General features: G+C 47.0%; 1 protein-coding gene across 3 annotated transcripts in view; it reads left to right on the forward strand.

The window, feature by feature from the left end:
* Nucleotides 1-25,715, forward strand: part of LOC113974139 (phosphofurin acidic cluster sorting protein 1-like) — a 61,723-nt gene that overhangs the window by 18,419 nt on the left and 17,589 nt on the right. For all 3 annotated transcript variants that reach the window (XM_027696999.1, XM_027696998.1, XM_027696997.1), the window contains exon 2: nucleotides 22,978-23,065. In XM_027696999.1, the coding sequence (XP_027552800.1) occupies nucleotides 22,978-23,065 (88 nt within the window). The remainder of the gene's footprint in view (nucleotides 1-22,977; nucleotides 23,066-25,715) is intronic.

The following is a 25,715-nucleotide window of genomic DNA, read 5'->3' on the forward strand; positions in this document are numbered from 1 at the left end:
ACAGCAGGGCAACAAGTAGCTGAAGTGCACAGCCACAGCTGTGAAAGGAGGTGGTCGTCAATACCTTCCTTCAGGACTGAGCTTCTCCCCGCGCAGCTTAAGATCCACTTCCATGCTCTCTCTGCAGCATGCCAGCTTCTCTTCCAGTCCATCGATCTCCCTCTTGACATACTTCACAAAAAGGGTGCTAAATTTCAGAGATAGCTTGACACCAGCCCAAGTTTTGTTACTCACTGATAAAAGTTGGACCATTCTGCTGTGGCTTTTTGGTGTGTTGCCATTTTCTGTTTGCCTGAGCAAAAATGTTGTTTGTGTATGCTCTACAGGAGCTCAGGCCAGACAGACTCTAAAGACTTATGGCCCTTCTAATCTTAAAAAATATGGAACCCTACCCCAATGGGAAGTCTTACATGCTGCTCTTTAGAGGGCTACATGTTAATTCTTGACACTGAATGGTTTTCTCATAAGTATCTTTTCAAATTATTTGTCATCTTTCGTGTGCTGCAGTGCAAGTGGCTGGCATGCATGACCCAAAGTTATTGTGTGAGCTCTCATCACAGCACAGCCAGCATTGTCAATAGAAATCCGTGGAGCAGGTTGCAGGATTTGACACAGGACTAGGTGAAAAAAACCTGCTCGAATAAAGCCAGCAATACTGCCTTCATGAAGCTGCTTTAGAACTAGAAAGGTGAGAGGCACCCCAAAGTGGCTAATTGCCGTTGTCTTAACTGGAAGCCTCCCTGAGTTGCATGCCTTTCTGCTGGGGTGCTGGGTATAGTTGGCATTACAAGTGCTTCCTGTGGGTGATTCATGCTTTGATTGGGTTATTTCAAAAGAAGGTGGGAGAGCTTTATTCCTTTCTCAGGCCCAGTTCCAAATCCTGGGCCTGAGTGTACCTACACTCAGCATGACGCCTGGGACGGTACAAATTGGCAGTCCCAGCCTCACAGCTTGGCACTAGTTCCAGCACATGCTTGATTATGTGGCAAGCTGTCTCAGTGCTGGCCTGGAAGGAAACAACTCATTATTTTTCAGGTTTGTTCTTTGCTGGATTAACAGGTTGAGTCAGTTCGTCACGTACTCAAACACACAGTGGTGGTGGGGAATCACAGGGAGTGGAGAATACAGCATTTGCTTCTAGTGGTGGGGACTGCTGGCTTGGTTCACCAGCTTTTCTGCCTGTACCCTCTGAAAGGGATGTCAGTGTTCCCGAAGAACTGGGGTGATATTTGATTTCTGCGAGCATCTTCTACAAGGACCTGAAAATTAGTCTGGCAGTGAACTGCCTGAACTCCTGAGGGCATCCTGGGGGAAGCTGGTTGTGGGCAGTGATGTCACCCCAGATATCTGCCTGCTCGATGCTGCCCTTTGCGCCCTCTCAAATGGGCTCAACCTGCAGCATAAGGTCCACAAAATGGAGCTGTGCTGTTTTGTCTGCGGGGGGGGAAGGAAGGGGTGTAGGACAGCGGTATAAGGAAAAGGTCTTTCTAATTTAGCCCTAGTGTAAACAGATTAAACCCTCCTCTTTATTTCTTCACAAATATGTTTTTCACGTTAATCAATGTGAATAGGTAGTCCTCTTTACATTTTGTTTTGTGCTGGTTTCAATTAGCAGTGTTTGGCATGGATAACATGAATAAGGTATTTCTCACTGAGTGCCAGTTCTAATGGGTATGTTATCAAGTGTTCTCTTCCCTGGCACCTTTTCCAGGTGACTCCTTGAAAAAATTCTCTGCAGAGATGGAAATATGTCTCTTAACTGTAAGAAAGGCTCTTCCAATAGGACTGAAGCACAGTGAAGTTGCACTGAAGCATCGGGATTCCCAAGGGCATTGCTGTAGCATTGTGTAAGAAACCATCCTTTCTCACTGTTTGAAGCTGTTACAGAATTTCCTGTGCACAGAGGTGTTTTAAGCTCAAATTGCCATGGTGTACCTGGGGCTGCAAGCAAACATCATTCAGCAGGTGAGTGACAGGGATATTCACAGGGCTTTGAAATCTTGTGCTTGGAGACAGTTCAATCAGGAGTGCAGCTCTCAGTCAGGGGTGTGTGCTGGACAGATTATCAATAGCACTCAGCAGCTTTATCAGAAGCAGTGCAAACTCAAGAAACAAGTGCCAGAAGCAGCTAACAAGTACCCCCCCCCAGTCTTTGTTCTATGACTGAAGTCTTTCATTTAAACATTTAAGCTGTCTTTTTACAGAGAGGAAATTGACCTTGAGTCTGAAACCCAGTGCTTTGGTGTCTGTGAGCAGCTCGTCTTTGAACAGATAATACTAACTTGTGGGAGACTGTCCCAGCCTGCCTTTTGAAGAGTAAGCAGCATTACTCTGAAGACATGGGGTTCTGGTTCATACACAGGGTGTGTACATGGAGCCTGTTCATGGAGACCCAGGGACAGGTACTGTGTGCTTTATGTAGCTAGCAAACCTGAAAACAGACATGGCTGTAACTGATGCAGGAGCTTCTCATAGTCATGTGCCTGATCTCTGTTCTAAGAGTTTGGTTGTCACCTGTATTTTCTGGATTTTTTCTTTGTATTTCATAGCTGTTCACATTGCTGGGTTAAATCTATTTTCTTGCAGGAAGAGTGAAGCCATAGATCTTATGTTTTCTTTGTCATTTAAATGTGTGCACGTCTTGGATTTATTATATTTCACCTGTGTTCAGTTGCAGAGTTTTGGCATTCCACAGCATCACCAAAAGTGAGGCTGGGCTTGCTGTCAAATTGGGATATTCCAGAGAGATGCAAAAGTCACAGTAAGAGAAATGCAAGTGGTAGATGAGTCTCTTGTTTCAGATTATCTCTACAATTGTTGGAATAATTTGTTCTTTCTACATAGTGGTTACAGGCAGTCAGAGGGGTTGGCAGAAGCAATTGCATCAAGCCTATAACTCTTGCTAGTGCTGCGAGCCAGAGGGATGGCAGTATTGTCTGACTGAGGCTTAAGCCAGGTGTTTAATATCAGGTACTTGAGTTCAGACTTTGAGAGATGATATAAACAAGAAAGGGAAAATGCCCTGTTTTGTTTCTGTAATTTTGGAAAATGCTGGAAGACTGCTGTGCTCTGAATTATTGTCAGCCCTTATAAAGTAGTTCTGAGGATTACTCACTCCAGTAGGTCTAGTTTTATGTTTTTAATGCCTGTTGTGCTGAAGCAGCTCAGGCTACTTTTTAACAGAGAAAAATCTGTTTGTGTTGTACATCACACGTGCTGCTCTGAAGCTCCCATGTGTAATCTTCAAAGATCTCCAGTGTGTCATTCTCTGAAATGGAAAAACTTGGGGAATCAATCATAGTGTCAGTTCAACGATCTGCCTTATAATACCTTCACAGCTTGGCTTTACTGGATGCCAGGCCTGCACCGGATGTGCCAGCTGCTCTGGTGTCCCTTGGAGATCTTCCATTCATAAGACTGAGCTGGGTCGATCTTACTTAGACTTGCAATCCTCTTGCCAGAAAGCAGGATAACTGCCTGTCATCCAGGTGCTAGAAGGGCTTTACTGTCAGAGTTTTTGGAGTATGGTGGTCACTGGTGACATGTATTTGTGGAGTTGCTGTGGCAACCTGCATAGGTTCCCTCAAGCCCCGCCCGGTCTCTGGTTTCCCAATGAGCTTTGTTATTCATCCTGCTTGGGAGAGGGGGAGTGGGGGCTGGGCCTTGGGGCACTTTGCCTGCTGGACAAGCTACGCAGCCTCTGAAAGGGTGAGTGCAGAGAGCACCATCTTCCCAGAGAGCATGCAGAGCTGCAGTACAGTGCCTGCCTTCCTTCCCTCCATCTGACAGATGAGCGAGAGCTGCTGCCTCTCTGCAACCTCCCTTTTGCCTTTGCTTGCTTATTCCTGCCATAGTTAAAGTAGTTGTAGTTTAAAAGTGGTTAAAGTCGTTGTGTCCTGGCCCTATTGCATTTAGGTCAGATTGACTTGAAAACTCTGCTGTTTTCATTTTAGGTGAAAAATATTCATAACTTAAGCAAAAACATGGCTCTTAAAACAGTACTTGCTGCAAGGGAGCTCATTCCTCTGAAGTTTGTTTGAGTGGAACGTAGTTCAAGCAGGGCCTTGAGCTAAGCCCTTTGAAGGCAGAATTTTTCAAACTTTCAAGGTAACTTAGGACCTGATGCTTCTTAGCTGAGGTCCTCACTGGAACATGTAGTCAGTGCAGAACTGTCCCCTGTTGGCTCTACATGCTTGCCATTTTTCTTCTGAAGCTCCACGCCTTCTCATGAGGATGCCTACAAGGTCCTGGGTGGAAATCTCTTTAAGTGTGGCAATGTGAATCACCAGGGAGAAAATGAAACTTCCCATTTTATGTGTCTGTTTTTTAAAAGATAAGCAGCTGATTAATTAAATGGTAGACAGGTGTAATATAGGGAAATTAAGGGTTGGAGAGGGATAAAAGTATCTTTTTTTTCTTTTAAATCAATTTTTAAACACTGCCTTATTGTTATTCATCATGGGTTATTATATGCACATCTTGATTGAAATTTTCTCGTCTTCTCTTCAGGATCTGACCACCTATCCCAACATAGTCTTGTTTTCATATTTCTTGTGAGATGCCCAGCACTACTATGTACTTAAGTAAGGTTCAGGGCAAGCCAAACATGCAGTGTTTGTCAAAAGCTGTTCCTTTTTTTATTTTTCAGTCCAACGGGTTCTGCATAACTGATGTTTTGATTAAAGTATAAAGCATGTAGTTTTCTCTTTTATATATGAAGTTTTAGCAGCCATTGTGGAGAGAAGCCTAAGCTTAGTGAAATGCTACTTGGGAGTTCCAAGACAGCAGGAGTTGCTTATACTTCGGGCTTTATATGCTCTTGGGTCAGGATCATAAGAGTTTAGAGTTCAAGGTTCTGGACTGTGGACAGCAGAAGTATCAGCTTCTCTTGGTGGCTTAGGGAAGCTGGAAGCATGAAGGTGTTTGGACTTAACCTGTTTACTCTCCATCATGCTTGTCAGTGACGTATGTCAAGAGCTGGAAGATGTAGAACTCGTTCCATGTCTTGGCTAGTCAGCAGAATGTAATGCCTGCTGGGACACACAGGGTTACTTTCCCGTATACCTAGCAGATGAAGGTGATAGAGCCCAGTGTTGGTCACAGACATTGCAAAGTCTTTCTGCAGCTCCTGAGGGTTCAATAGCCTCAAATTAATAGTGGCAGGTTGATCTTCTTCTAGCAGAAGGTTTATCTCAGCATCCATACTCTCAGCTACGTTTTTTGTGCCAGATCACCTCAACCCCTTGCATGGTTTAAGTGGTAAATGGTGCTTTCTTATAATACAGGTATTTTTCTGAGACTGGATGGTTGCAATGGACATGCCTGTCTGAGAATATTGTGGCACATGGTCACTGCAGGGATTATTCTCTTTATATTTTCCAAGTCACATAGTTCACTTAAAGTAACTTTTGGCTTAGCTTTACATAGCCTTGAGCCTGAGATGTTCTGGGTATTGTGTGTCTGTGATAAAAATAAGAGAGAAGCAAATATGTAATCAGGACTGGGATTCTTGCAGAACTGGTAGTGTGATCTTAGAACCACAGAAGTGTCATGTTACTCAGTTCCTAGACAGAGGTGCCTTGAAATGCCTGGGTGAAATGCTCCAGGACATTATGAACATGGAGTCCAGATGCTGCACAGGCAGCAGTAGAGAAGAGTTGTTTACTGAATGGTAGTTCAAGTTCTGATCTTCGGGCTGGGCACAATACTGTACATGTTAGTGCCTGTACAGTTAACTCATTGTGTGAAGAGGGAGTGTGTAGGGTAGCTCTGGCACATTTGAGTTGGGTTTGCAGCCCACCTTGTGTCTCCTGGGTATGTCACAAACATACCTGAGTGTCCATTTTCAAACTCCTGTGGAGGTGATGAGAAATGTAGTAGACCAAGGGACTGGGAGTGATTCTGGGGGCATAGATTTGCTTTTACTTGTTTCTGCTTTTGCTCTTTGAGAGTCATCTTAAATATTTTTATCCATCTCATTCCATTCTGCCTCTTACTTGCCAAGGCTGGTTGCCTTAGTCACCAGGGCTTTGGTAACTAGGACAACAAGATTGAGCAGGCAAAGGTAGAAATAATGGTAATAACTTTCTCAACTCTTCCTGAAATTGGCTTGTATGAATGAATATCATGCATGTGGGTGACTTGTGTCAGCAATCTGTTCACCCTTACTGCCTGGCACATCCTGAAATCCTACTGGCAGCACCACCCTAATTATGCTGTGGCTGTGCCCTCCTGCAACTGGAAATAAGCCTGTCAGGGACATGTGAATGTTGCTGGCCACCTCCTTCCTACAGCATGGCAGCCTGTGCTGGAGCTGGAGCAGAGTGCAAGAGACACTTAAGGCCAGCGCTCGGGGCCAACACTTTGGTGATCACTAGGTTGGAGGCAAATTCTGAGTGGGAGGAATTGGTCAGTGTGTCTGCTGGGATGGTGAGACTGGCTTACAGTGCTGGAAGCAACTGGTGTCTGCCGTGAAGTCAGTCTTCCGTAGATGTTGTCCTCTCTTGGAATAGTTATCTACTTGTTGGTTTATTTACTCACTGTTGGACAGAGGAGGGTCTTGGAGATGATAAATGGTGTCCTGTCTCTTACTCTTCGGGATACTCTTTGCACTGTCAGTATAGTTTGAGGTCAGCTTTTGATGCAGTTTTGCTTTGCTTTGAGAGCAGGCTGTTTATATCTCACCAGGTAAACCTAAATCCTGACTTGGGACAGTGAAGTTGTATTTTCCACTCCACCTTTGAAACATGTTGCTCTTGTAAGCTCCCATACGGCTGCATCTTGCTGTGTCAGTGCCTTGTGTCTGCCCTTTCTGCAGTAACAGACCAATGCTGTTATCTCCTCTGGAAAGCTCCCAGCTCCATGAATTTGATAGCAAAGCACTTGCTTAGTATTCCTTACTGCTGTGTGCATTGTTTTCCTCATCCCTGCTTGTTTTCTCTTAGCTGAACATGATAGGAAGCGACAGTGAGCACAGTCAAGGGATTCCCTGGAACCACAGGCCTGTTCTTTGTAGGCATCCAGTGCAAGCTTAATAGGCTCTTTTGAACAATCTTGACAAAATCAACACCTGTCCCCAGTAAGTCTAAACCTCCAGACAAACCCAGGATAAGGATTTCAGCAGTGTTTGGAGGAAGAATCATAGCCTATTAGGCCTCTGTGAAACCAGACTGTCAAAGTTGCAGGCAAAAACATGCAGGATAAGAAAGGTTAATAGCTGTGAAAGGCTGCCACTAGTGTGTTTTTGCAAACATCAGTTCATGCTTCAGTAACAAATCCTACTGCTTGCAGAGAAAAGAGCAGTCTAGACTGGTGTACTGCTGCAGAAGAAATTCATTCTGTCTTTGGTTTAGGTTTCATTTAAATTTTGAGCTACATGCTCAGAGTTTGTTACTTTTTACATTAGAATGCAATAGCGAAACCTCAGTGTGTATGCCAGCCTTCCTTCTAGTTCCCTGGCCGTAGCTCTGTAGGTCAGACACCCATAACCAAGACTCCCTTCTACTGTGTCACAGTACAAATTTAGGATCATCTGGTAGTGCATGGAGAGGTGCTGGAGGAACTGCATCTTCAGGACCAGTAGGCTTTTGGCACCAGGTCTGTCTTTTGGTCAGCTACAAAAGGGGGAATAGTTTGGGCTGGTTTCCTCACCTGGTAAGGATTAAAACAAATTCCATAGCCAGCTGTGGTTAGTTAAAACTGTCTGCAAGAAATCTCTTTCTGATGTCTCAGTTGGCTGTGATCATGTTTACTCTTTGATCTGGGACAGATGGTCTCTGAGGCTGAACATCAGGGGTTTGTGTGGCCATTGCCTGGCTCAGGAAAAGGGTGTCTCGTGCTGCTGAGACTTTCCTCAGAGAGGTCTTCAACCAAGAAGGGGAGGCAGTGGAGGGTTTGTGCTAATGTGATGGGAACAGTGTGGGACTTGTTTGCCAGGGGAGTGCATGTGTGTAGCAGGGCACAGAAAATCATAGATCACAGATATCAGCGGTAGGATAACTCTGAGCTATTTCTGTACTAGTCATGGGGTCCAGTGAGTGGCTGAACCCTCCCCAAGATATCCATACAGCCTAATGAAAAGCTTAAGTTAAAGGTCTGAGTCTTAAGATAACTGTTCTGATGGGATCCCTTTGACAAACAGCACCTAGATTAGGGCTGCCTAGGATGTTTTTGCTGTGGATGTAGTGTTCCAGTTTGAGCAAGGATCCCTATATCTAATTTTAAGAATAGCGGCTCCTGATTTGGATAATGGGGGGGGGTGTTAATTCTGCAGTCTTAATTATTGCTTTTATTTCTAACTGCTCATCCTTTGGATGCAGACCCTGAAAGTCTTCTACAGGCCCAGAAGCATGTTGAGACCTTGACAGTGTTCTTGAGCTTCAGGTGGTATCTGGACTTGTAGCTGTTGAGTGTTGTAAGAGTCCAGTGGTTATATGCTGCTGACCTCCTGTGAAAGCAATTGATTGCCAGTAGCAGAGTGCTAGACTGAAGTGGGGTGCTGTGGGTACCCTCTGAGGAATGATCAGATCCAAGGGTGCCCTTTTAGCACTTTGCCCTGGTTGTGACTCTCCAGGGAGAAAGCAGCCCTGGGGAGAGATATCCTGCCATCTCTGTTGCCAAGGAAACAGTGGCTGCATCTCACAGCTGCTGAAGACTTTTTATTCCAGAGTAAAATATGAATTTCCAGACTACAGATGCATCAAGCTTCTTGGACATGAGCATGCTGATCTGTTTGGTTGTGCCTGGCCTCTTGGCTAAGTTGCAGCTAGATCTCAGGTGTGAATTTTCTGATGCTTTGGATCTCTGTCCAGCAGCTTTTTAAATATTCTGAGAATGCTGAGATTTCAAGCTGTCTGCAGTATCACAGAATCATAGAATATCTTGAGTTAGAAGAGACCCACAAGGATCATGGAGTCCACCTCCTGGCCCTGCAGAGGACAACCCCAAGAATCACACCATGTGCCTTGAGAACATTGTCCATAAACTTCTTGAACTCTGGCAGGCTTGTTGCCATGACCACTTCCCTGGAGAGGCTGTTCCAGTGCCCAGCTACTCTCCGGGTGAAGAACTTTTTCCTAATATCCAGCCTAAACCTTACCTGACACAACTTCATGCCATTCCCTTGGGTCACTGGTCACCAGAGTATTTTGAGAGGATGTGGGAAACATGTCTTGGAAGCTCATCTCTTTCTGCTGAGCTCAGCTGACTGTCTCTACTCTGCCTACCCTTTTTCCAAGAACCCATTCATCAACTGTGCATGTTGTGTGTGTCTTCAATCCAAGAGCTGAATCGTCATTTGGAGCAGGTTCTCCTTGGGGCATCTTCTGGTCGTTCTGAGCCATTGTCTGATCTGTGAATCCTTCACTAAGATCACCTCCTAGGGTGAATCTGCAGGCTATTCTTGCTCAGATACCTCTTAAGGACCTGTCTATCAAAGAAAAACAGGCTGTGCAGTCATGAGTTTTCAGAGGGGCAGTTAAAGTTGTCCAACAACATTATATATATGTATATTGTATAATTTTCAGGAAGAACACTGTTGCTCACACGCTGCATGGCTGCAGAAAAGGTGTTCTGTTCCCAGGACTGTGTGCGGTGCCTCCCCTGTGTGCGGTGCCTCCCCTGTGTGCCGGGGGTGCAGCTACTGGTGCAGACACTGGTAGGTAGAAAGCTGGCAAAAGACCTTCTCTCTGCCCTCTCGGTTGCTAGGGGAGCAACGCTCACAGGCTCTGCTGTGTCAATCTGTTTGTAGGAAGCAAACCCTGTGCTCTCCCATCTCAAACTGCTGGGATTTGAATGTGGGGACTCTGACAACAGCAGAGGCCAGCATGTCAGAGTGCTCTGAGTGCTGCAGCAGTGGCACTGTGGCTTTCTCCTGCTGTGACCCTGTGCTCATCCAGCTGTCCTGCAAAGGGTGGTGTGCTGTGCCAGCCTCTTTGCACATCAGCAACTGAATGTGCCTGTGGGAACTTGGGAGACATTCTTGGAGGAACGAAGGAGAGGATGTCTGGTGTAGCTGTGCATGTTTCGGGGAAGTTCTCTGCTGAAAAGTCTCTGTGGTAGTGTTACTTCCTCCCAGGGAGGAAGCTGGGAGCTGTGTAGGTTCAGACACTTCTCAGAGTGGTATGTGTGTAAGTATTGCTGTTGCTCGTCTTCCACTAGTGGAAGGGAAATTTGGTCAGCCAAAGAAACACCGAATCTGGTTCAGACCAGGTATAATGGGAGCTCAGCATTGCTGTCCAAGTTCTGGCAACCTGGCAGGCTTGAGGAGCTCTTGTTTGCACAGTTAATTCTCCTAGTAGGAGTGTTTTGAGCCTACTCCTAGTGGATCTCTTTCCTCTTACCTGACAGGTCTTTAAAAATGTGTAATTGCTGCTGCAGGACTCCCGTCAGATGGGTGTTCTGATGGGAAGAATGTTTTCCACTGCACCCTAATCTGTCTTCTCTCAGCAATGGCACATCCCGGGCCAGCCTGCAGTGGGAGTTGGCCTTCCCTCCCATATCCATCTTACTCTCATGGCTGCATGTCCTGTACTGGAGATAGAGTGGTGCCTGGCAAAGGGCCTTTGGACGTACATTGCTGATGGTCTGGTAAAGGCAGGCAAAGAGCGGAGCTCGGCTGTGGGCATGCTTGCATTGCATGGGCTGTGTTTGTGCATCGCTATACGAAGCAGCAGCTTGCAGGATGTATTTGCATGAGCTTGCCACAGCAGGAAGTGAAGTGTGGACATGGACGAGGAGGGGCTTAGCCTGTGCCACTGCCTGAAGCAGTGACTTGCAGCCTGCAGAAGACATTGGCAAGTGTGGCATTGTAGTTCTTGTGTGTCTGAGGCTTTGCTATGTTAGAGATGAGCTTTTTAACAGCCTTCTGGACTTGTAGGATATGGACTGACAAATTTTGAAGGGCAGCAGTGTATCCTGTTGTCCGCTTGTACTGTTTGACTATGGTACAATAGAACAAAAATGTTTTCCTTTTAAGAATGGTTGTACCTAAGTACATCTAACTCTGTTCATAAGGCTTGATGGAGGAAAAACCATTTAAACAACAGCAGCCTCTTCTGTTGTAGTAGGTAAACCTGTCCTTGCATTGCTGAGGGCAACCAGCATTTAGATAGGTCTAAACCTATCTCTTCTTCTTTGTGAATGTGCATAGCTAGTAGCCAACTGGGTGCCGAGTTGTATAGCTGCCTCAAGTGTGAAAGAAATTTATTCAGTTTTGCTACTTCCAGTAAGTGCTGGTCTGCTTCCAAGATGGGAAAAGCCAGTTTGGTTTATTTTACTGAGATAGGTCACTTTGATTGTGCTGTTTGTTCCCGTACTGTCCTTTTATCTCCTCTGATGACACAAACCAGGTTGGATGCTGCCTAAAAGCCCCTTTGACACTGAACATAAGTTGGATCACTTGGGATGTGTGGGATAGTTAGGTACTGTTGGGTGCAGATGAAAACAAGCTTCAGAAGCAGCTCACTAAAATCCAGCACTGAACAAGGATGATTTCGTCATGCAGAGTATTCACTTTTGACTAGAGTGTGATCACATCAACTTGTGCCTTGTGACAGTGTTGGAATTACTCCTGAGAAGCAAGTTGTCCCACAGCTGAGACATGCCTTGTCTGTATGGGGTACGTGCTTTGGCTGCTGCAGTGTGAAGGATGGCAGGTTGTGTATGTTCTTGATGAGGGCAAGAGTAAGTGCAGTGCATCCAATTTTCTCTAATTACATGCTAATTTTAAGTAAGGGTTATTCTTGTAAAACTATATTTAAATTTGCCAATGCAATTTTAGTGGGTGTTAAAAAACCTAAACTAGTGCAGGCTTTGCAGGCTGTTGGACTGGACATCCCTGACTCTGCCACTGCTGGCTGTGCTACTGGCTTGGGATTGTGAGGCTAGGTGCTCTGAGCATGTTAGATAGTCTGTGCAGCTTCCAGGATTCTGGATAGTTGCTGGATCCCCAGGTATTGTGGACTGGTGTCTCTCCTCACCTCAACCTCTGTGCCTTCACCTTCCCTACCACATCTGGGCTGATCCTGCCACTTACGATAAGGAGCAGTGGTGACGATCTGTAGAATCTCTGATTGATCTTTTATACATGAGGGAGGAGTAGGGCAATTGCATCCAAGGAATTACTCTAACAAAAGATCCTGTGGTTTTGTATCTGGCCTTTCCTGGAGAACAGCTTCCTTTGCCTCTTCTCTGTGTAGGATTATCCCAAGGAGGGCATTCTCTTTTGAACTGGCAGCCTATTTATAGCTGCAAGCAGTGTTTCTGTTAAGGAACTGCCAGATATTTCTGTACTAGGTTTTTGCCTTAAGTGGTACACTTTTGGTATGTTCAGATCCTGGGCTTTTAGTTAAGTTTTCTCCTCTGATGTTTTTGCCCCTTGACTTTTGTCCTCTTAAAAATTGTAATTGGCTGGAATTTCAGTCACTTGCAGTCTTATTTCCTGCCCTTACTAACCACTGTTAGATAGAGTCAAATTCAAAGCTGTCCTCTCATGGCTGTTTTTGAAACTTTTCAGTATTATTCTGGGCTGGAACTAGCTTTTATTTCTTTTATAGGCTTCTTTTACAGTTTGATCAGTGAACCAAAAAAGCCACATTTTGTCTCTTCTGCTTCAGTTGGCTGGTGCAGAGCTTCCTGTGGGCCAGTCCCAAGGTATGTGCACTGGCAAATGTTTTTCTAAAAGGCTATATAGAAGAGCTGGGGACGACTCATTTCAGAAATGCTTAACAACCTCCTGTATAAAAATTCAGAGTACTTAGAGAGAAAACAAGGGCGATGCATCTGAACATAGAGGCCAGCATGTGCCCATATAATGGGCATAAAGGAACACATCCATTGCACCGAGTGGTTTTGTGTGCACCCGATTGTGCAGGAAATCCTTTCCCTTCAGCCACAGATTCCCATGGGTGGGTGGGAAGGGATTGTATGATAAACCACCTGTCCCTCTGTTTCCTGAGTTCTTCAATAGGCACTCTGATGCTTCAGTGAGCACTACAAAACTGTGCTTTAAAGAGACAAAGTGGTTGTTAGGATGTTAAACTTTTAATGTATGTTACAAATTCAAATTTTCTTGGCCAGGGTGTCTTTGGATGCCTGCCTGTGCCCAGTGTGGCTGTAATACAGGCTGTGGTGAGGAGTCACACCAAGTTATTTATGGACCCTTTTGCTAGACGAAACATCTGCCACAATAGCTCCTGGCTCTGCTTGCAGCTTGCTGAGGTGGTGGGTGGGCACAGTGATCCTTGGAAAGAATGTCTTGTTCCACTGGGATAGTGGCTGGAAGTGAGCAGTTGCAGGTGCATGGAGTGTCATCTGCTTAGTCCATGCGCTGCTTTCTGGGACCCCCAGGGCCCTGCCAGCCTGCGAGTAACTGTCTGACACTGCTGAGCCCAAGCTGCAGCACCTTGGAGAGCAGGGACAGTCTGCTGGACAGCCTGGCAGCCTGCTGGTTGAGTGCCAGTGAGCAGGAATGACTGAGAATGGCAGCTGCCTGCATGCTTCACCTGGAGAGGGCCCCAAGGAGAAAATGCCTCTGCTCTGGCCCACTGGAGCTCAGGCTGCTCCCTGGACACAGCTCCTCTATTTTTGCAGTGTAGCTGGTTCATGATTTTCAATGCCTGCTCTCCGAGAGCTTGATATTACAGGCATAGTGGACCTGGACACAAAGCACTCTTCTACTGCTGGGATTTTCTGGTAAATACCATGGTACCCCTGAGCTAGGGAATTTAGTGTGAGCCATAGCAACATGTACAGCCTTCTCACTTCCGCTCCAGCTGCATGGGTTGTGTGGCATCTCTGCCTCAAAAAAGCATGCATGGTTGGGTAGAAACAGCCCAGAAGCTATGGATTGCAGTGGTGTGACAAGATGGATGTCTCTGCCAGGAGGGGTTATTTTTGAAGCTGATTGATGAGGAGAAACAATGCACACTGGAGTGTTTGCAGGCACTTCTGTGCTAAAAGGAGAGCTACTCTGTAATGCCAGGTAAGCTGCAGCTCCTCGCTGTGGGATGTGAGATAGCTCTGGCATGTCTGTGACAGCAACAGGTTGGAGCAGACCAACAGTGTCCTTCTAGGCAGATCTCAGGGTTTCCACTCCACCCTCTGATCTTGTTTTTGTCTCTGAATACGGAATGATTGCTCCTCCATGGTTTTAACAACTGTGCTTTTGTAGCTTCCCCACTTTTCAGACAAGGGTCTGTTTTGTGTGGTCCACACAGTGACCTCACTGATCTGGATCAGTAGGTTAAGAAACCTGTGCATCGGAGAGGTTATAAACCTATTGGGAAACAACTCAGCTGAGCAGAGCTCTAAATTGAATTCTGTCTGGAGAGAAGAGACTTGCTAGAAAGGAGGGGCAGGAATAGCCCTGCCAATGCTGACAGGTTGTAGTGGTCTGTTTCATGTTGCCCAGGTTCTGCACTGGCTGCATACACAGGCAGTACTCATCCTGTTTGGGAGTTTGTGCTGCCAGGTAGGCCTGGCATCATGGTAGGAGCTGCTCTTTCCTCCTACAGTGGGACTAACTGTATTAGCAGGAATGTCCCCTGAGATCAGGGCAAGGATGTATGTGATTTGCTCTCCAGGCTGGCAAAACGTGTGGGATCTCTCAGTCCACAGCAGGGCAGATTGGGAGAAAACAGTCCTCAAGTCAGGAGTGGCATTTAGGTTATATATTGACTTTAGCAGTCTTTTTGTCTGCTGTGTAGTGTCACAGACACAAGTCCACAATACACACAGCTAATAGGCCAGAGTGGTCTGCTTCTTTTCAAGACTGCCTGTATTACTGAGTCTGAAACTGTGGACCTGTCTGTAGCTATGGAGCCTGCACAGGACAGTTTGCTTGAAGAAATCTGCCGCAGAACAGGAAGGGAGCATTTCATAATATAGGCTTATCTTTGACTTGCCTCCGCTATTGCATTTGAAGTGGTCTGAGAAAGCAGCATTTGTCTTTTTTAGAAGTGATTTGCTTGCAGAGATGCTGGCATATACTTGCCTATGTGACGAGGCACATCCAAACACCAGAGGATGGCTCAGCAGCCTCAAGAAAGAGAGCACATGTGCTCTGGAGCAGTTGGCTACAGGCCTGACCAGAGGGAATCCCAGGAAAATTTGCTGTTTTGAGAGTGTCACTGTTGTCTGTGTTTAGTGAGGATACTGGAGAACAGGGAATACTCGTGTATGGCCTTGGCCAAGCATTTGTTTGGAAGCTGTGTTGTTATTGCAGCCAAACCTGCTCTGTCCTGGTTTGGGATGCTGTGATCTCTGCATCAGTGCCCTCCTGCTTGGAACAGCCCCCGCTTCCTCACTATGCCATGGGCAGCAAACAAGCAGAGGGATCTTGATGTTAGCTCTTGTCCTGAGCAGCCATTCTTTAATTAGAAATGCAATGTTATGAGTAGTTCAGATCTTTTTCAGTATGCACTGCTGGCATGGTAACATTTTGACAGCACAAAAGCAGCCTGTAGTAGACATAGCTCCTTGGAAAGAGAAGTGCTCTGCACTCTGAGCACAAGCACTGCTGCTGGTCTGTCTGCCTCTCCTCATGTGTGTAGGGCTGGTGTACACTCAGTAACGCATATTGGCTGATCTCCTTTAAATAAGGTGTTTCAAAAACATAACCTGTTAAAAACTTCCTGTGAAGGAAACAGTGGCTGGTCCAGGAACAGTTTTGGCTACAGTTTGGCTACAGATGTCCGATACTGGTTTTGAAAACTCTGAGGAAGACAATGATTTCGTACATCTTATTAGGTATTTAGAAAGATTTTTATATTCACCTAAATAAATCCAACAAATCTCTTCTGTAATGCTGAGTGAATCCTGTGTCTTCCAGACAAATCAGTGAATCCAGTACCTGGCTGTGCTTTCCTCTCTCACACCTGGCTGCTTTCACACTGGCAGCAAGCAGCTCTGGTAGCTGTTGCTGGTGATCACTAGTAGCTACTGCTGCTGGCTGAAACACACACATAGTCTGATGTTCTTGTCCTTTATCTGAGCCTCCTTATCTCATTGGTGCACCTGACCCAGCCTGGAATGCCTGTTATGCCTTGTCGTGACTGTTGTATCTCTTTGGGGTGTGACCCGCTCTTTTCCTGTGCATCTGTTGGGAGTGGCTGTGTGCTGTCTCAGTGGTATTGCAATACTATGAAATACATATCTGAGCACACAGCAGTGCTAAGAGCTTGTGATGGGAGAGCAGGCGGTTCCTGGGAGGCCTCTGGGTGGCAGTCAGAGCCCCTGGGCAGACCTGTGTGTGGTCCCTACAGTGGGAAAGACGCTTCAGTGTGTTTAATAGAGCAGCCGGGTGCAACAAGCTCAAGGGCAAGTTGCTGACCAAACCAGAATCATCTACCCAGAGAATAAAGAGTTAGGCACCCTTCCAAGGGCTGATTGCAGCAGGGCATGCCTGATAAATGTGCATACACAGTGATGTTTAAAGCAGTTAAGAATGGACTGCCCAGTCAGATGATAACAGCATTGATTGTGTGGACTTTCTCTTCCATGAGGATAGAAAAATAAAAAAAAGAGGTGCTCCAATTCAATATAGTGGTGCTGAGGTCTCATTTAATATGCTGCACTGTCAGAGCCTGCATTGGCCTCTTTTTGGTCTATCTTGAATGGCCATCTCAGAGGGCACATGCTAACCAGGACACAAAGCTGTGAGGAAGACTGGGCGGCTGCAAGCAGCCAGACACAAAGACAAGGAAAGGTGGATGTATCTGCTTTCAGGACATTGTTTTCTTCCCTTGGCCTCCTGTTTTTCCTGACTGAGGATGACATCTTGCTCTTCCTAATGTTTATCCTACTGATACTGTAATTCTTTGCCCTTCCCAGCATGCCTTTGCCTGTCTCCTGCTCCCATGTAGTGCAGCCAAGTTGCTGCTGTGAGGAGAAGGAACCCCTTCTCAGCACAGGCTTTACATTCCTTTGCTGTTACAAGCCTCAGAGACAAAAGAAAGAAGTGTGTCAGCTGGTCCTCTGGGATGCCTGAGCATTGGCTCCTCGGGTTTCCGTCTGTCCAGAGGCACTTGGAAGGAGATGGAATGATGGAGGAGAGGAATAGTCACATGGGAAAACATCCTGGATTTCGTGAGGCAGGCAGAACCATGTGAATGCTTTACAGGAAATGAAAGGATGTAACAACGTGGGGAGTTTTTGTCTTCCTCTCCTTCATGCTTTAGCATTTCCTTTGGGAACATCACTTGGTAATTGGGATAAGTCAAACCTACTGCAATTTGCAGTAATAGAACTCTGCTCTGGATCCAGCAGCAGGGCAGATGTGTGCTATTGGTAGCAAGCTGCTGTCAGCCAGGATGCAGAGGAGCCAAAATGCCTCTCTCATGGCAAGGAGAGGATTGCTGGTCAGCACCAGGGCTGTTGTGCTGCACATCACCTTGCATAACTTGGCTAAAGGACCTGATACACAGCAGGTGTTTGGTGATTCTGGCCCTAACTCTTTCCTTGGAGATCCCAAGAGGGTGCTATCATGGCTTTTGGCCTCTGCATCCTATTGTGTTACACCACTTCAGTGCAGCTCGCTTTACTTGCCCTTCTCAGGCTGCAGCAGTTGCTGGAAGGCAGTGGCAAGAGTGTGCTAGCAAGCCCTGACTGTTCCATCTCTTTTCCCTTGGGGAGGCTCTCAAAGCAGGCTGATTTTGGCTTTCTTCCCAGTATGTCTGTAATTGGCCCACCTACCTGTCCTGATGCTTGAGCTGCAGAGCCTGATGAACCTGCTGCTGTCCCAGTTCATTGCTCCTGTTTGCTGGCAACAGGGACTTGCTTTCTGAAAGTGGAGTAGGTCTCTCCTCCCCTCTGCGTGCATCAGTGGTGTCTTATGCATAGATACCACTATGGCTCGGGGAGTATCTTGACTTCAGAAAGCTGTGGCACATTCCGGGTGGTATCTCGCTGCTCTCACCCCGTTGGTATGCTCTTCCCTTGACACCTTCCCTTTGGCCACTATCAGAGGTGAGCTGTAGGGCTAGACACCCCTCTGATCAGAGGGAGTAAAACTACTTTTACAAGCTGCTCCATAAGACCGACCAGTCTGCAGGGTGACCCCATGCCCGGGATGTCTGGCCCTGGCCAGCTGCATTCTGTCCTCTAGCAGGAACATTTGCTGGGAATAGGTAGGTGCTGCTCCAGCAGGGGTGCAGGACTGTCGGGACCGTCCCGTACCTTGTGAGCCCTACGGAACATCTGGCATCTCTCCAGAAGCAAAGTCTCAGAGTTTAATATCACCTTGAAAGGGAAACCTGAGCTGTCAAAGTCAGGAAAAATATTGAAGAGCTACTAAATTGCTTCTATTGAAGGCTTAGTCCATGGCTGTGCATCCAATAAGGATTGTAGTATTGACAAGGAAGTGCATAGGACCAGTGCTGGGAAAGGTGGCTGTATTCTAACATTTGTAGGTGGCAAAGGAGCTACAGGAAAACCCAAGGAACCTGGCTGCTGCTACTTGAAAAAATCAGTTGAAATGTCCAGGGAAACAGTCCTCTCCAGAGAATGACCTGCTGCTCACCACTGAACAGCCCCAGGATGCCAGCAGAAAAAATGTACCACCTCCTGTACTGTGCATAGATGTATTTTCATCCTGTTTTCCTTTGCTCTCTATGAGCCTTAAGAACCGTACCTCTGGTTTGTATTCCCCTGACATCGGGGGCTTTAGAGATATATGGCATTCACTGAAACATTGGCCTTGAAAATGCAACAATAAAGCTGTTGAGGAGTACACCTGGTGCAGGTAGCTGGGTGTGCAGCTGCAGTGTGAGCTGCAGGTTTGTGCCCTGGATGGCAGCAGATGTCTTAGAATCCCAGGAAAGGAGCCATGAACTGGCACTGACCTGTTGCCTAACAAAGGACACTGCCATCTGTGGCGCTGTGTGGCTGGTTCACCCAGAGACTCTGTAGAACCCAAATAAACAAGCAGAAGACCCCAGACCAAATATCACCATTGGATCAAGAGGGACATGTAAGAGGCATGAAGGGCATATAGGTAACAGGCTAAAAACAGGGTAAAAAAAGCCTGAAGATTCCTACATTCACCCTGGAGGCATTAGCTCAAGCTGTTACAGTTTTACTGCCCTGTGATTAAATGAGTGTAGTGTGTGGTGGGATCCAGTCAGGGCAGCCATGGGTCCAATGGAGCCACCCCCTGCAAAGGATCGATCCCAGTAATGAAAGTCTTGGGTGGTGGGAGTGTGACTCCCAGAGTGGTCCTGAATGGACCACTCAGACAGGAAGGTTTCCTTAAAAAAAATAGCCACTGTGTGTGTGTCCGCTGAGAGCAGCAGTCGCCTCTTGGCATTTGCAAACAACCGCTGGAGGCAGTGCTTTGCTGCTGGCACTGAACTTCACAAAATGTATGTGTTACAGGAGCTTTGCTTTTCAAGATGAACTCACAGGCCAGCTTGGTGAAAGTGTTATGAGTGTTTCAATCAGACTTCAGAGCAAAAGTTCCAAATTTGTCATTTAACTAGAGAGGAAGGAAACAGCTGGGACGCTGCAACCTGGAGCAGGAAAGAAAAGTGAAAGAAAAGCAAAAGAAATGTGCTGAGTGATGTTTTTGGGACTGTTTTCAAAGTATGACCTAAGTGTCTGAAACCATACTCTAGGAAACGTTATCTTTGTGGTTTTAATGAGTTGTTAACTCATTGAGTTCCTCGTTTTCCCCTTTCTCTTTTTTTCCCTTCTTGCCCCCTGTGTTCTTATTTTGGTGTAATTGCTTGCAGTTCAGAATCCCAACTTGAAAGTCAGTGCTTGCTTAGCTGAGGTGCATCCAGGCACTGTGTGTCTGTGTGTCAGTGCACACACACACATGCTCTTTAGCCAGGCTGTTGGGATGCATGTGTGTTTATATGTGCACGTGTTCTTTTTTGTTACCATCATCTTAGCTGAGGGTGGTGGCAGTGCTGGGTGTGTGAATGTGCAGACATACTCCTGCTTGTTACCTTCTCAGGCAGTAGCGGAGGAGGGGTGTGTGCTCCTGCTGGGTACCGGGTAGAATGAAGAGGTAGAGTAGAACAAGTGAAAAGTAGGAGGTGCTTTCTTTGGTTGCATGTTTGAAAAGCCCTGGTCGGGAAAGAGGATTTTTGTCTGACTGACCATCCAAGTTAGTGATGGAAAGAAGGCAGCATTTTTTAAGATAATACCAGGAAAAAGTGAGTACTCCTCACCAGTAAACAACCGGTAGTGGAGTGTAGGAGTACTGGAGGTCCAGGAGGCTGTCAGACTGTCCTGTTGGAGCTCATTTTCCTTGTTGCTGCCAGTCACTGCTGCTGTCAGAATGTTAGTCGTGTTTACCACAACTGGATATAGAGGAAGTCTTTGCAGTAGTTCCACAGGTCAAGAACATTTGCTAGTTATTGTCTTTAATTATAGGACCAAGTAAATCCAGATTTATAATTTATCTACCAAAAAGTCACTTGGGGGTATCACACATTGATCAGTTCTGGGCAAAACCATGGGGTAGTTGCCGTGGGATTTGGCTGAAGTGTTCAGAGCAGCATACCATTCTGACCACTGTGGATCGATCCTGTCCTGTAGAGATCTGCAGGGATTAGTGTGAAACCCACTGCTGCCCAGTATTGGCACTGAACACCCAGCAGTGACACAAATCTGAGTGATGCAGGGGTTAGTTAAGTAACAGATCAAAAGAGGATCATCAGGGACAGCCAAGTTGCTAAAGGAGCACCCTTTTAAAAATTGTGTGCTCTTGTGCTGCAAATAAGTACATTTAGACTCCAGAACATGCATGTTAATCTCTATCGGAAGGGTAGTGGTATTTTAGAAAGCACTGTTTTGAGAAGGGTTGGAGTTGCAGGCTGCAAGCTATACCTGAGCTAGTTTATCTCTGAGTGCTGCAGGGGAGGAAGAGCAGAGGGTGGGAGGGGGTAACCACCTCTCTGCACATGGTATGAGAAGGACAAGGTGCAGAGTACAGTGACTCACACTGTATAAAAGAGATCTTAAAAGCTGGAGAGGGATAGAAGCTTTCAGAGAGAGAGAAGAAAGAAGCTTTCGAGTGTCTTATCAGAGATGAAAGAGCTGCCCAAGTGGGTAAAGCTGATTGGTGTGCATTTATTCTTCCCTGAGAAAAAATACCAGGTACTGACAGAACTCCTGAGTGCCTCAGAGAAGAGCATGAAGAGCTAATGAATGGATTAGTTTGGATGAGGAGTGTGTTTTTACAGTGAGAACAACTGCCAGGTAGATATACTCAAATTAAGACTGGATATCCGTATGGAAGTTTTAATCTTTTGGGGATAACTTTTCCATGCAGATAACTAGATCAGTGCTGTAAGGAAAATTGAGTAGATGTCCTGTCCTTGTCTTACACGTTCAAGCCTCTTTTCTCTTTGTGGCTTGTCTAGGGACTAAGGACAGTCAAAGCTAGCACTGGTTAGTGATGGTGTTAGCTAAGCTTAGCCTCTTTGAAAGCTTTCCCTTAGTATATCTGGTGTAGTTGCTGTACTCCATCTTTTTGGTGAGCACTTAGTCCCCCCTCCCTGCTCAAGAGGCATCCTCTTTGTCTTTGGCCTTGCTCCCTTCAGCTCACTCCTAACTTTGCCGAAGTATTTCTGAGGAGGAAGAAACCTGCCCCAGATGATAAGGTCTCTCCCTTCCTACAAGCAGAAGCTCAGAGGGGAAGGGTGGACAGAGATGGGATCACTTATTGTAGTGCTGGGGTGCACAGAGTACAAGGGCTTAGGGATCTGTAGCCCTGGGTTTTGGCTGAAGGAATGCAGGCCATTGGGCAAACAAGTGTACAAGAGCTTGTCTGCACTCTCAGCTTCCTGAATTCTGCTCTCCACCATGCCCTGCTACCCAAATGTGAAGGACAGAGCAGCAGGGTTGCAGTCACAGTCCAGAAAACCTTCTGCACAAGCTAAAATTATTTTAGAAGGGAGGGCACGGACATGGTAGGAAGTGAGTGCTTGCTAAGTCCTAAACCTGTCCTGCAGTTTGGCCGTTTGTCCTTCCCTTTCCACTGTCATTCCATCTCTGGTCTGTTCTACGCTGTTCCTGTACATTAGCAGAGCAAGAGCAGGGTTTTTTCCTTTAAAAATAAAAAAAGCAGGAGAGAATAGATTTGGCCCTTCAGAGAGCACAATGTGTCAGACAGAAATGTATTTGGTAGTAGCCAAATCTGTTCTCCAGGAAGGGTGGCCTAAATCTCAGGTCCAGCATACTGATATCCATAAAAGTCCAGGGTACCAGTGTCTGCAGCCGTGGAGCATGGAGCACAGGGGCTGGCTTGCAAAACATCAGAGTGCTGGTGTTGCTGGTAAAGATGTGTCTGGCCTGTGCTCCCTGACACAGAGTTCCTTGCAAGTGCTTTCCGTGGGAGTTCTGCTGCAGGCTCCTAGGCAGGAGATCGGGGTGGCTGGCTGTCTCACAGGCACTGACTAATCCTTTGAGCAGCAAAAGTCGCTCTTCTCACTTAGCCTCAGGCTCCTTCCTAGCTTTTTCTTGCAAGTGCCACTTACCATGCTGAGTCCCCAGGTTTTTGTGGTTGTCAGGGTGGCTGCTGTATGAAGCTTCCTGTGGGGCTGCTTCCCGAGTCAGCTTTGTGTGGTACCATGCAAGAGAAGAGCATGGGAACATTTGCCTTAACTAAGTCCAGGATAAGAGTGGATTTAAGTGCTTTGGTTTATAAATAAACAGCATTGTGACCAAGGTAGATTTAAGCAGAGCTGGCAACAGCCCTGCTTGGGAAGGGATCTCTTTACCATATGGCCTGCTGTTGGACTTCCTGTCTCCCACTAATCCCTTAAGCCTGCTTTAGCTCTGTTAATTTCTCTTCTTTCCTTTTTTCCCCAATGGTCTGTCTCAGGGGTGCCTGAATGCCAGTGTTCCTCGGCCAAGCTTGTGCCTGCGAGTGGGCCAAGCATCCAGGCTGCCTTCCGAGCATCGGGTACCATGTGGCAGGGCCCCAGGGATGGTGGTGCCTGAATGTGTCCCATTCTCTCTGTCTTACAGGCTCTGCAGTCTGCGCCTGAAGAAACTCACGGTGCTGAAAGAGCTGGACAAAGAGCTGAGCTCTGTGCTTATTGCTGTGAAGATTCAGGTAGGCTCCTCTCCGTGTTGCTGCCTGATGGCAGCAGGCCAAGCCTGTCCTTTTGCTCTCTGTGAAGTGCTGGTCTGCATGTCCCTTGCCTTGTGCCAACCAACCCCTTCTGTCTTGGTTAGCACCCCTGGGGAGATTTTGGCTCTCAGGCCGGTGGGACAGCAGCAAACTGCGTGGTGCTGGTTTATATCAGGGATGAATTTGGTTAGGCACTGGGACAAAATGTCTCATGCCTTCCTGCCCGCCTCAGCCAAGGCCCTCCTCTCAAGCTGCTGTTCAGACTTTGGCTTCCCACTGTTCCCAGCCCTTTAGAAAGGATCAGTACTGGGTGGTTTCTGGCAGTGCCCTCCATCCAGATCACTCCCTGGGGAGTGAAGGGTGGGAAGGGTGCAAGGGATCAGCATCATCTCTGTGCATAACTTCTGCTGACATTTGTACCCTGCATGATCTCACAGTTCCCTCTGCTGTCCTCTCCCTTTCTCTGTGCATCTGTGCTAGGCCTGGTGCCTCTACTCTGAACTAGGTAGAGTGGAGGGGAGAGGATCTTTTCACCAAGGGGACAGGGAATTTCCCACTATCCTGGTATGTGCAATCCTCCCACCCTCTCTGCAGCTGGTGGTGAAGAGATGGGTTCCTATGGGTGCAGTCACATCCTTTCCACTTGCCAAAGGATAGCATGGCAGCAAGATGCATCTTGGGTGTATGTTCTCACCACAGCCCCTCTGACCCAACTAGGGTGCTGGTGTCCTTCCTTCGTTCTTGTCAGCTGGCAGGAAAGCTGCTGATCCCATTGAAAGCACCGCGAGGCAGAAGCTCAGCAGCTTTGTGTTCCCACAGAGCTCTTTGTGCCGCACACATTAGGATCTAAATCCTGGATTAATGCTGGAAGCTGCAGTATTTAGTGGAGCTCTGGGAGCTGGAGTTTGTCTTCATGGCAGACCTGATTCACTTGCACAGAAGAAAGTAAAATATGTGAAACCTGGGGTCTGGAGTGAGGACAGCAAAAGGATACTGAGGTTTATGCATTATTGGTCAGTGTCCCACTTTGCTGGCCTTTCCATCACTGTGTGTATGATGTCATTCAGGAGAGCTGAAAGCGCTGGGACCCCTAAGACCTGTGCCTCTTTGGTGCAGGCAAGGAAACAACCTGGGCAGCAGAGAGTGCCTGGCCCCTGGAAATGCGGAAGCAATCAAGGCTGGGCCACAGGTGGCAGCAGCACAGGACTAGGGGGCTGGGAGCCAGCTGGGAGCTGTGGGTCCCTCCTGACTGGGAAGGCTAGGTTGGTCTCACTTCTCTCCTGCACTGTTGATCCAAGCTGTGTGTGTTTTGTGGGACTGGGGATCTTTGAGTTTCTGTGCAGCATCCCTTATGCCTGGACTGATATGTACTGAGTGTGTAGGTCCTCAGCTGCCCCCTCTCATGCACTGCAAATGTGAGACTGTGGAAGAGGCTGCACAGTGGGACTCCAGCTCTTTCAAACAGATCACCCCCATCCCTGCCACAGGCCAATCTTGCACCCTGATGGCAAAAGAAATTAATAGGCCTCAGCAGTTTGAAGCCACAGGGACTCTTCACTGCAGGGCTCCTTTTCCTGCCGTGGAATGGAGGCTGCATTCAGGGACTTGATTTAAACATGGTCACCTCCTCTCTGCAGGGCCACATAGCTATGACTGCATGCTGGTGTAGACTCCCTGCAAAGCTGAAGAAAACTGAAGGAGAATGCTTTTGCCCACATTACTCTTTGGTTTGACATTGATTGTGAGAGTGGGGTGGATCTGTGTGCCTCCTCAGACTACTTTCACCTGCCTGACCAGCCGCCTTGGCAGGGTTTGGGACTGCTGGAAGGCAGATGGAGGCTGTAGGCAGCTTCAGCACAGCCTACCTACAGTGTGGCCTCAGATGGATCCATCCCTTCTGCTCCTCTCCTAGGTAACAGATGAGTCACACTAGTAAGAAGCTGTTTGAAGGCTGCCCAGTGAGCACTGCTGTTTCCATCTTTTGGATGGAAACAGCTGATGCATGTACGGAGGACCTGCAAATTCCCAAGGGGGCAGCTGGGGACTAGAGGAAAGGAGAGCTATATTTTCTCTCATTTCAGTAGCAGCTCTGTTGGGTTCAGAAAGTTGCATGTTGGGAAGTTGCTGCTCTGAAGGGCAGATTGCATGGAAAAAACCTCTGACCGTGCCTGAATGGCACTGGCACCAAGAAAACAGCCCCAGTGCTGGAGACAGTCTGCTCAAAAAATGTATGTGACTCAAAGGACAGCATAAGCCTGTCTGGAATACCTGATCTCACAGTGATCATGCCCTTCTGGTCTGAAAAGATAGCTTCCAGCTGTGCTATGCGCTGTTACCTGCTCCTTCTTCTGAAAATACCACTGTCAAAGGACTAAGGGAGCTTTCTACGTCTACAGGACTTACTCATTTCCCACAGGTTATTTCAATATATAATGTTCAGTGGCCTTGAGTGAGAACTGAACTATGTGAAAAAGGGGATTTACTCTCATATCATTTGAGTGGTTTTTAAACCTTTATCCCTTGTTATTTGTTTTAACAGACTGGAGATGTCATAGAGCATTTCCTTCTGTGTGGTGTTCAGCGTGGCCTTAAGAGATTTGGATGTGCCTGGCTCAGCTCCATAAAGGTGCAG

This window comes from Neopelma chrysocephalum, unplaced genomic scaffold, assembly GCF_003984885.1.
Source record: "Neopelma chrysocephalum unplaced genomic scaffold, ASM398488v2 Primary Assembly neopelma1_117, whole genome shotgun sequence".
In the NCBI taxonomy this organism is placed as follows: Eukaryota; Metazoa; Chordata; class Aves; order Passeriformes; family Pipridae; genus Neopelma; species Neopelma chrysocephalum.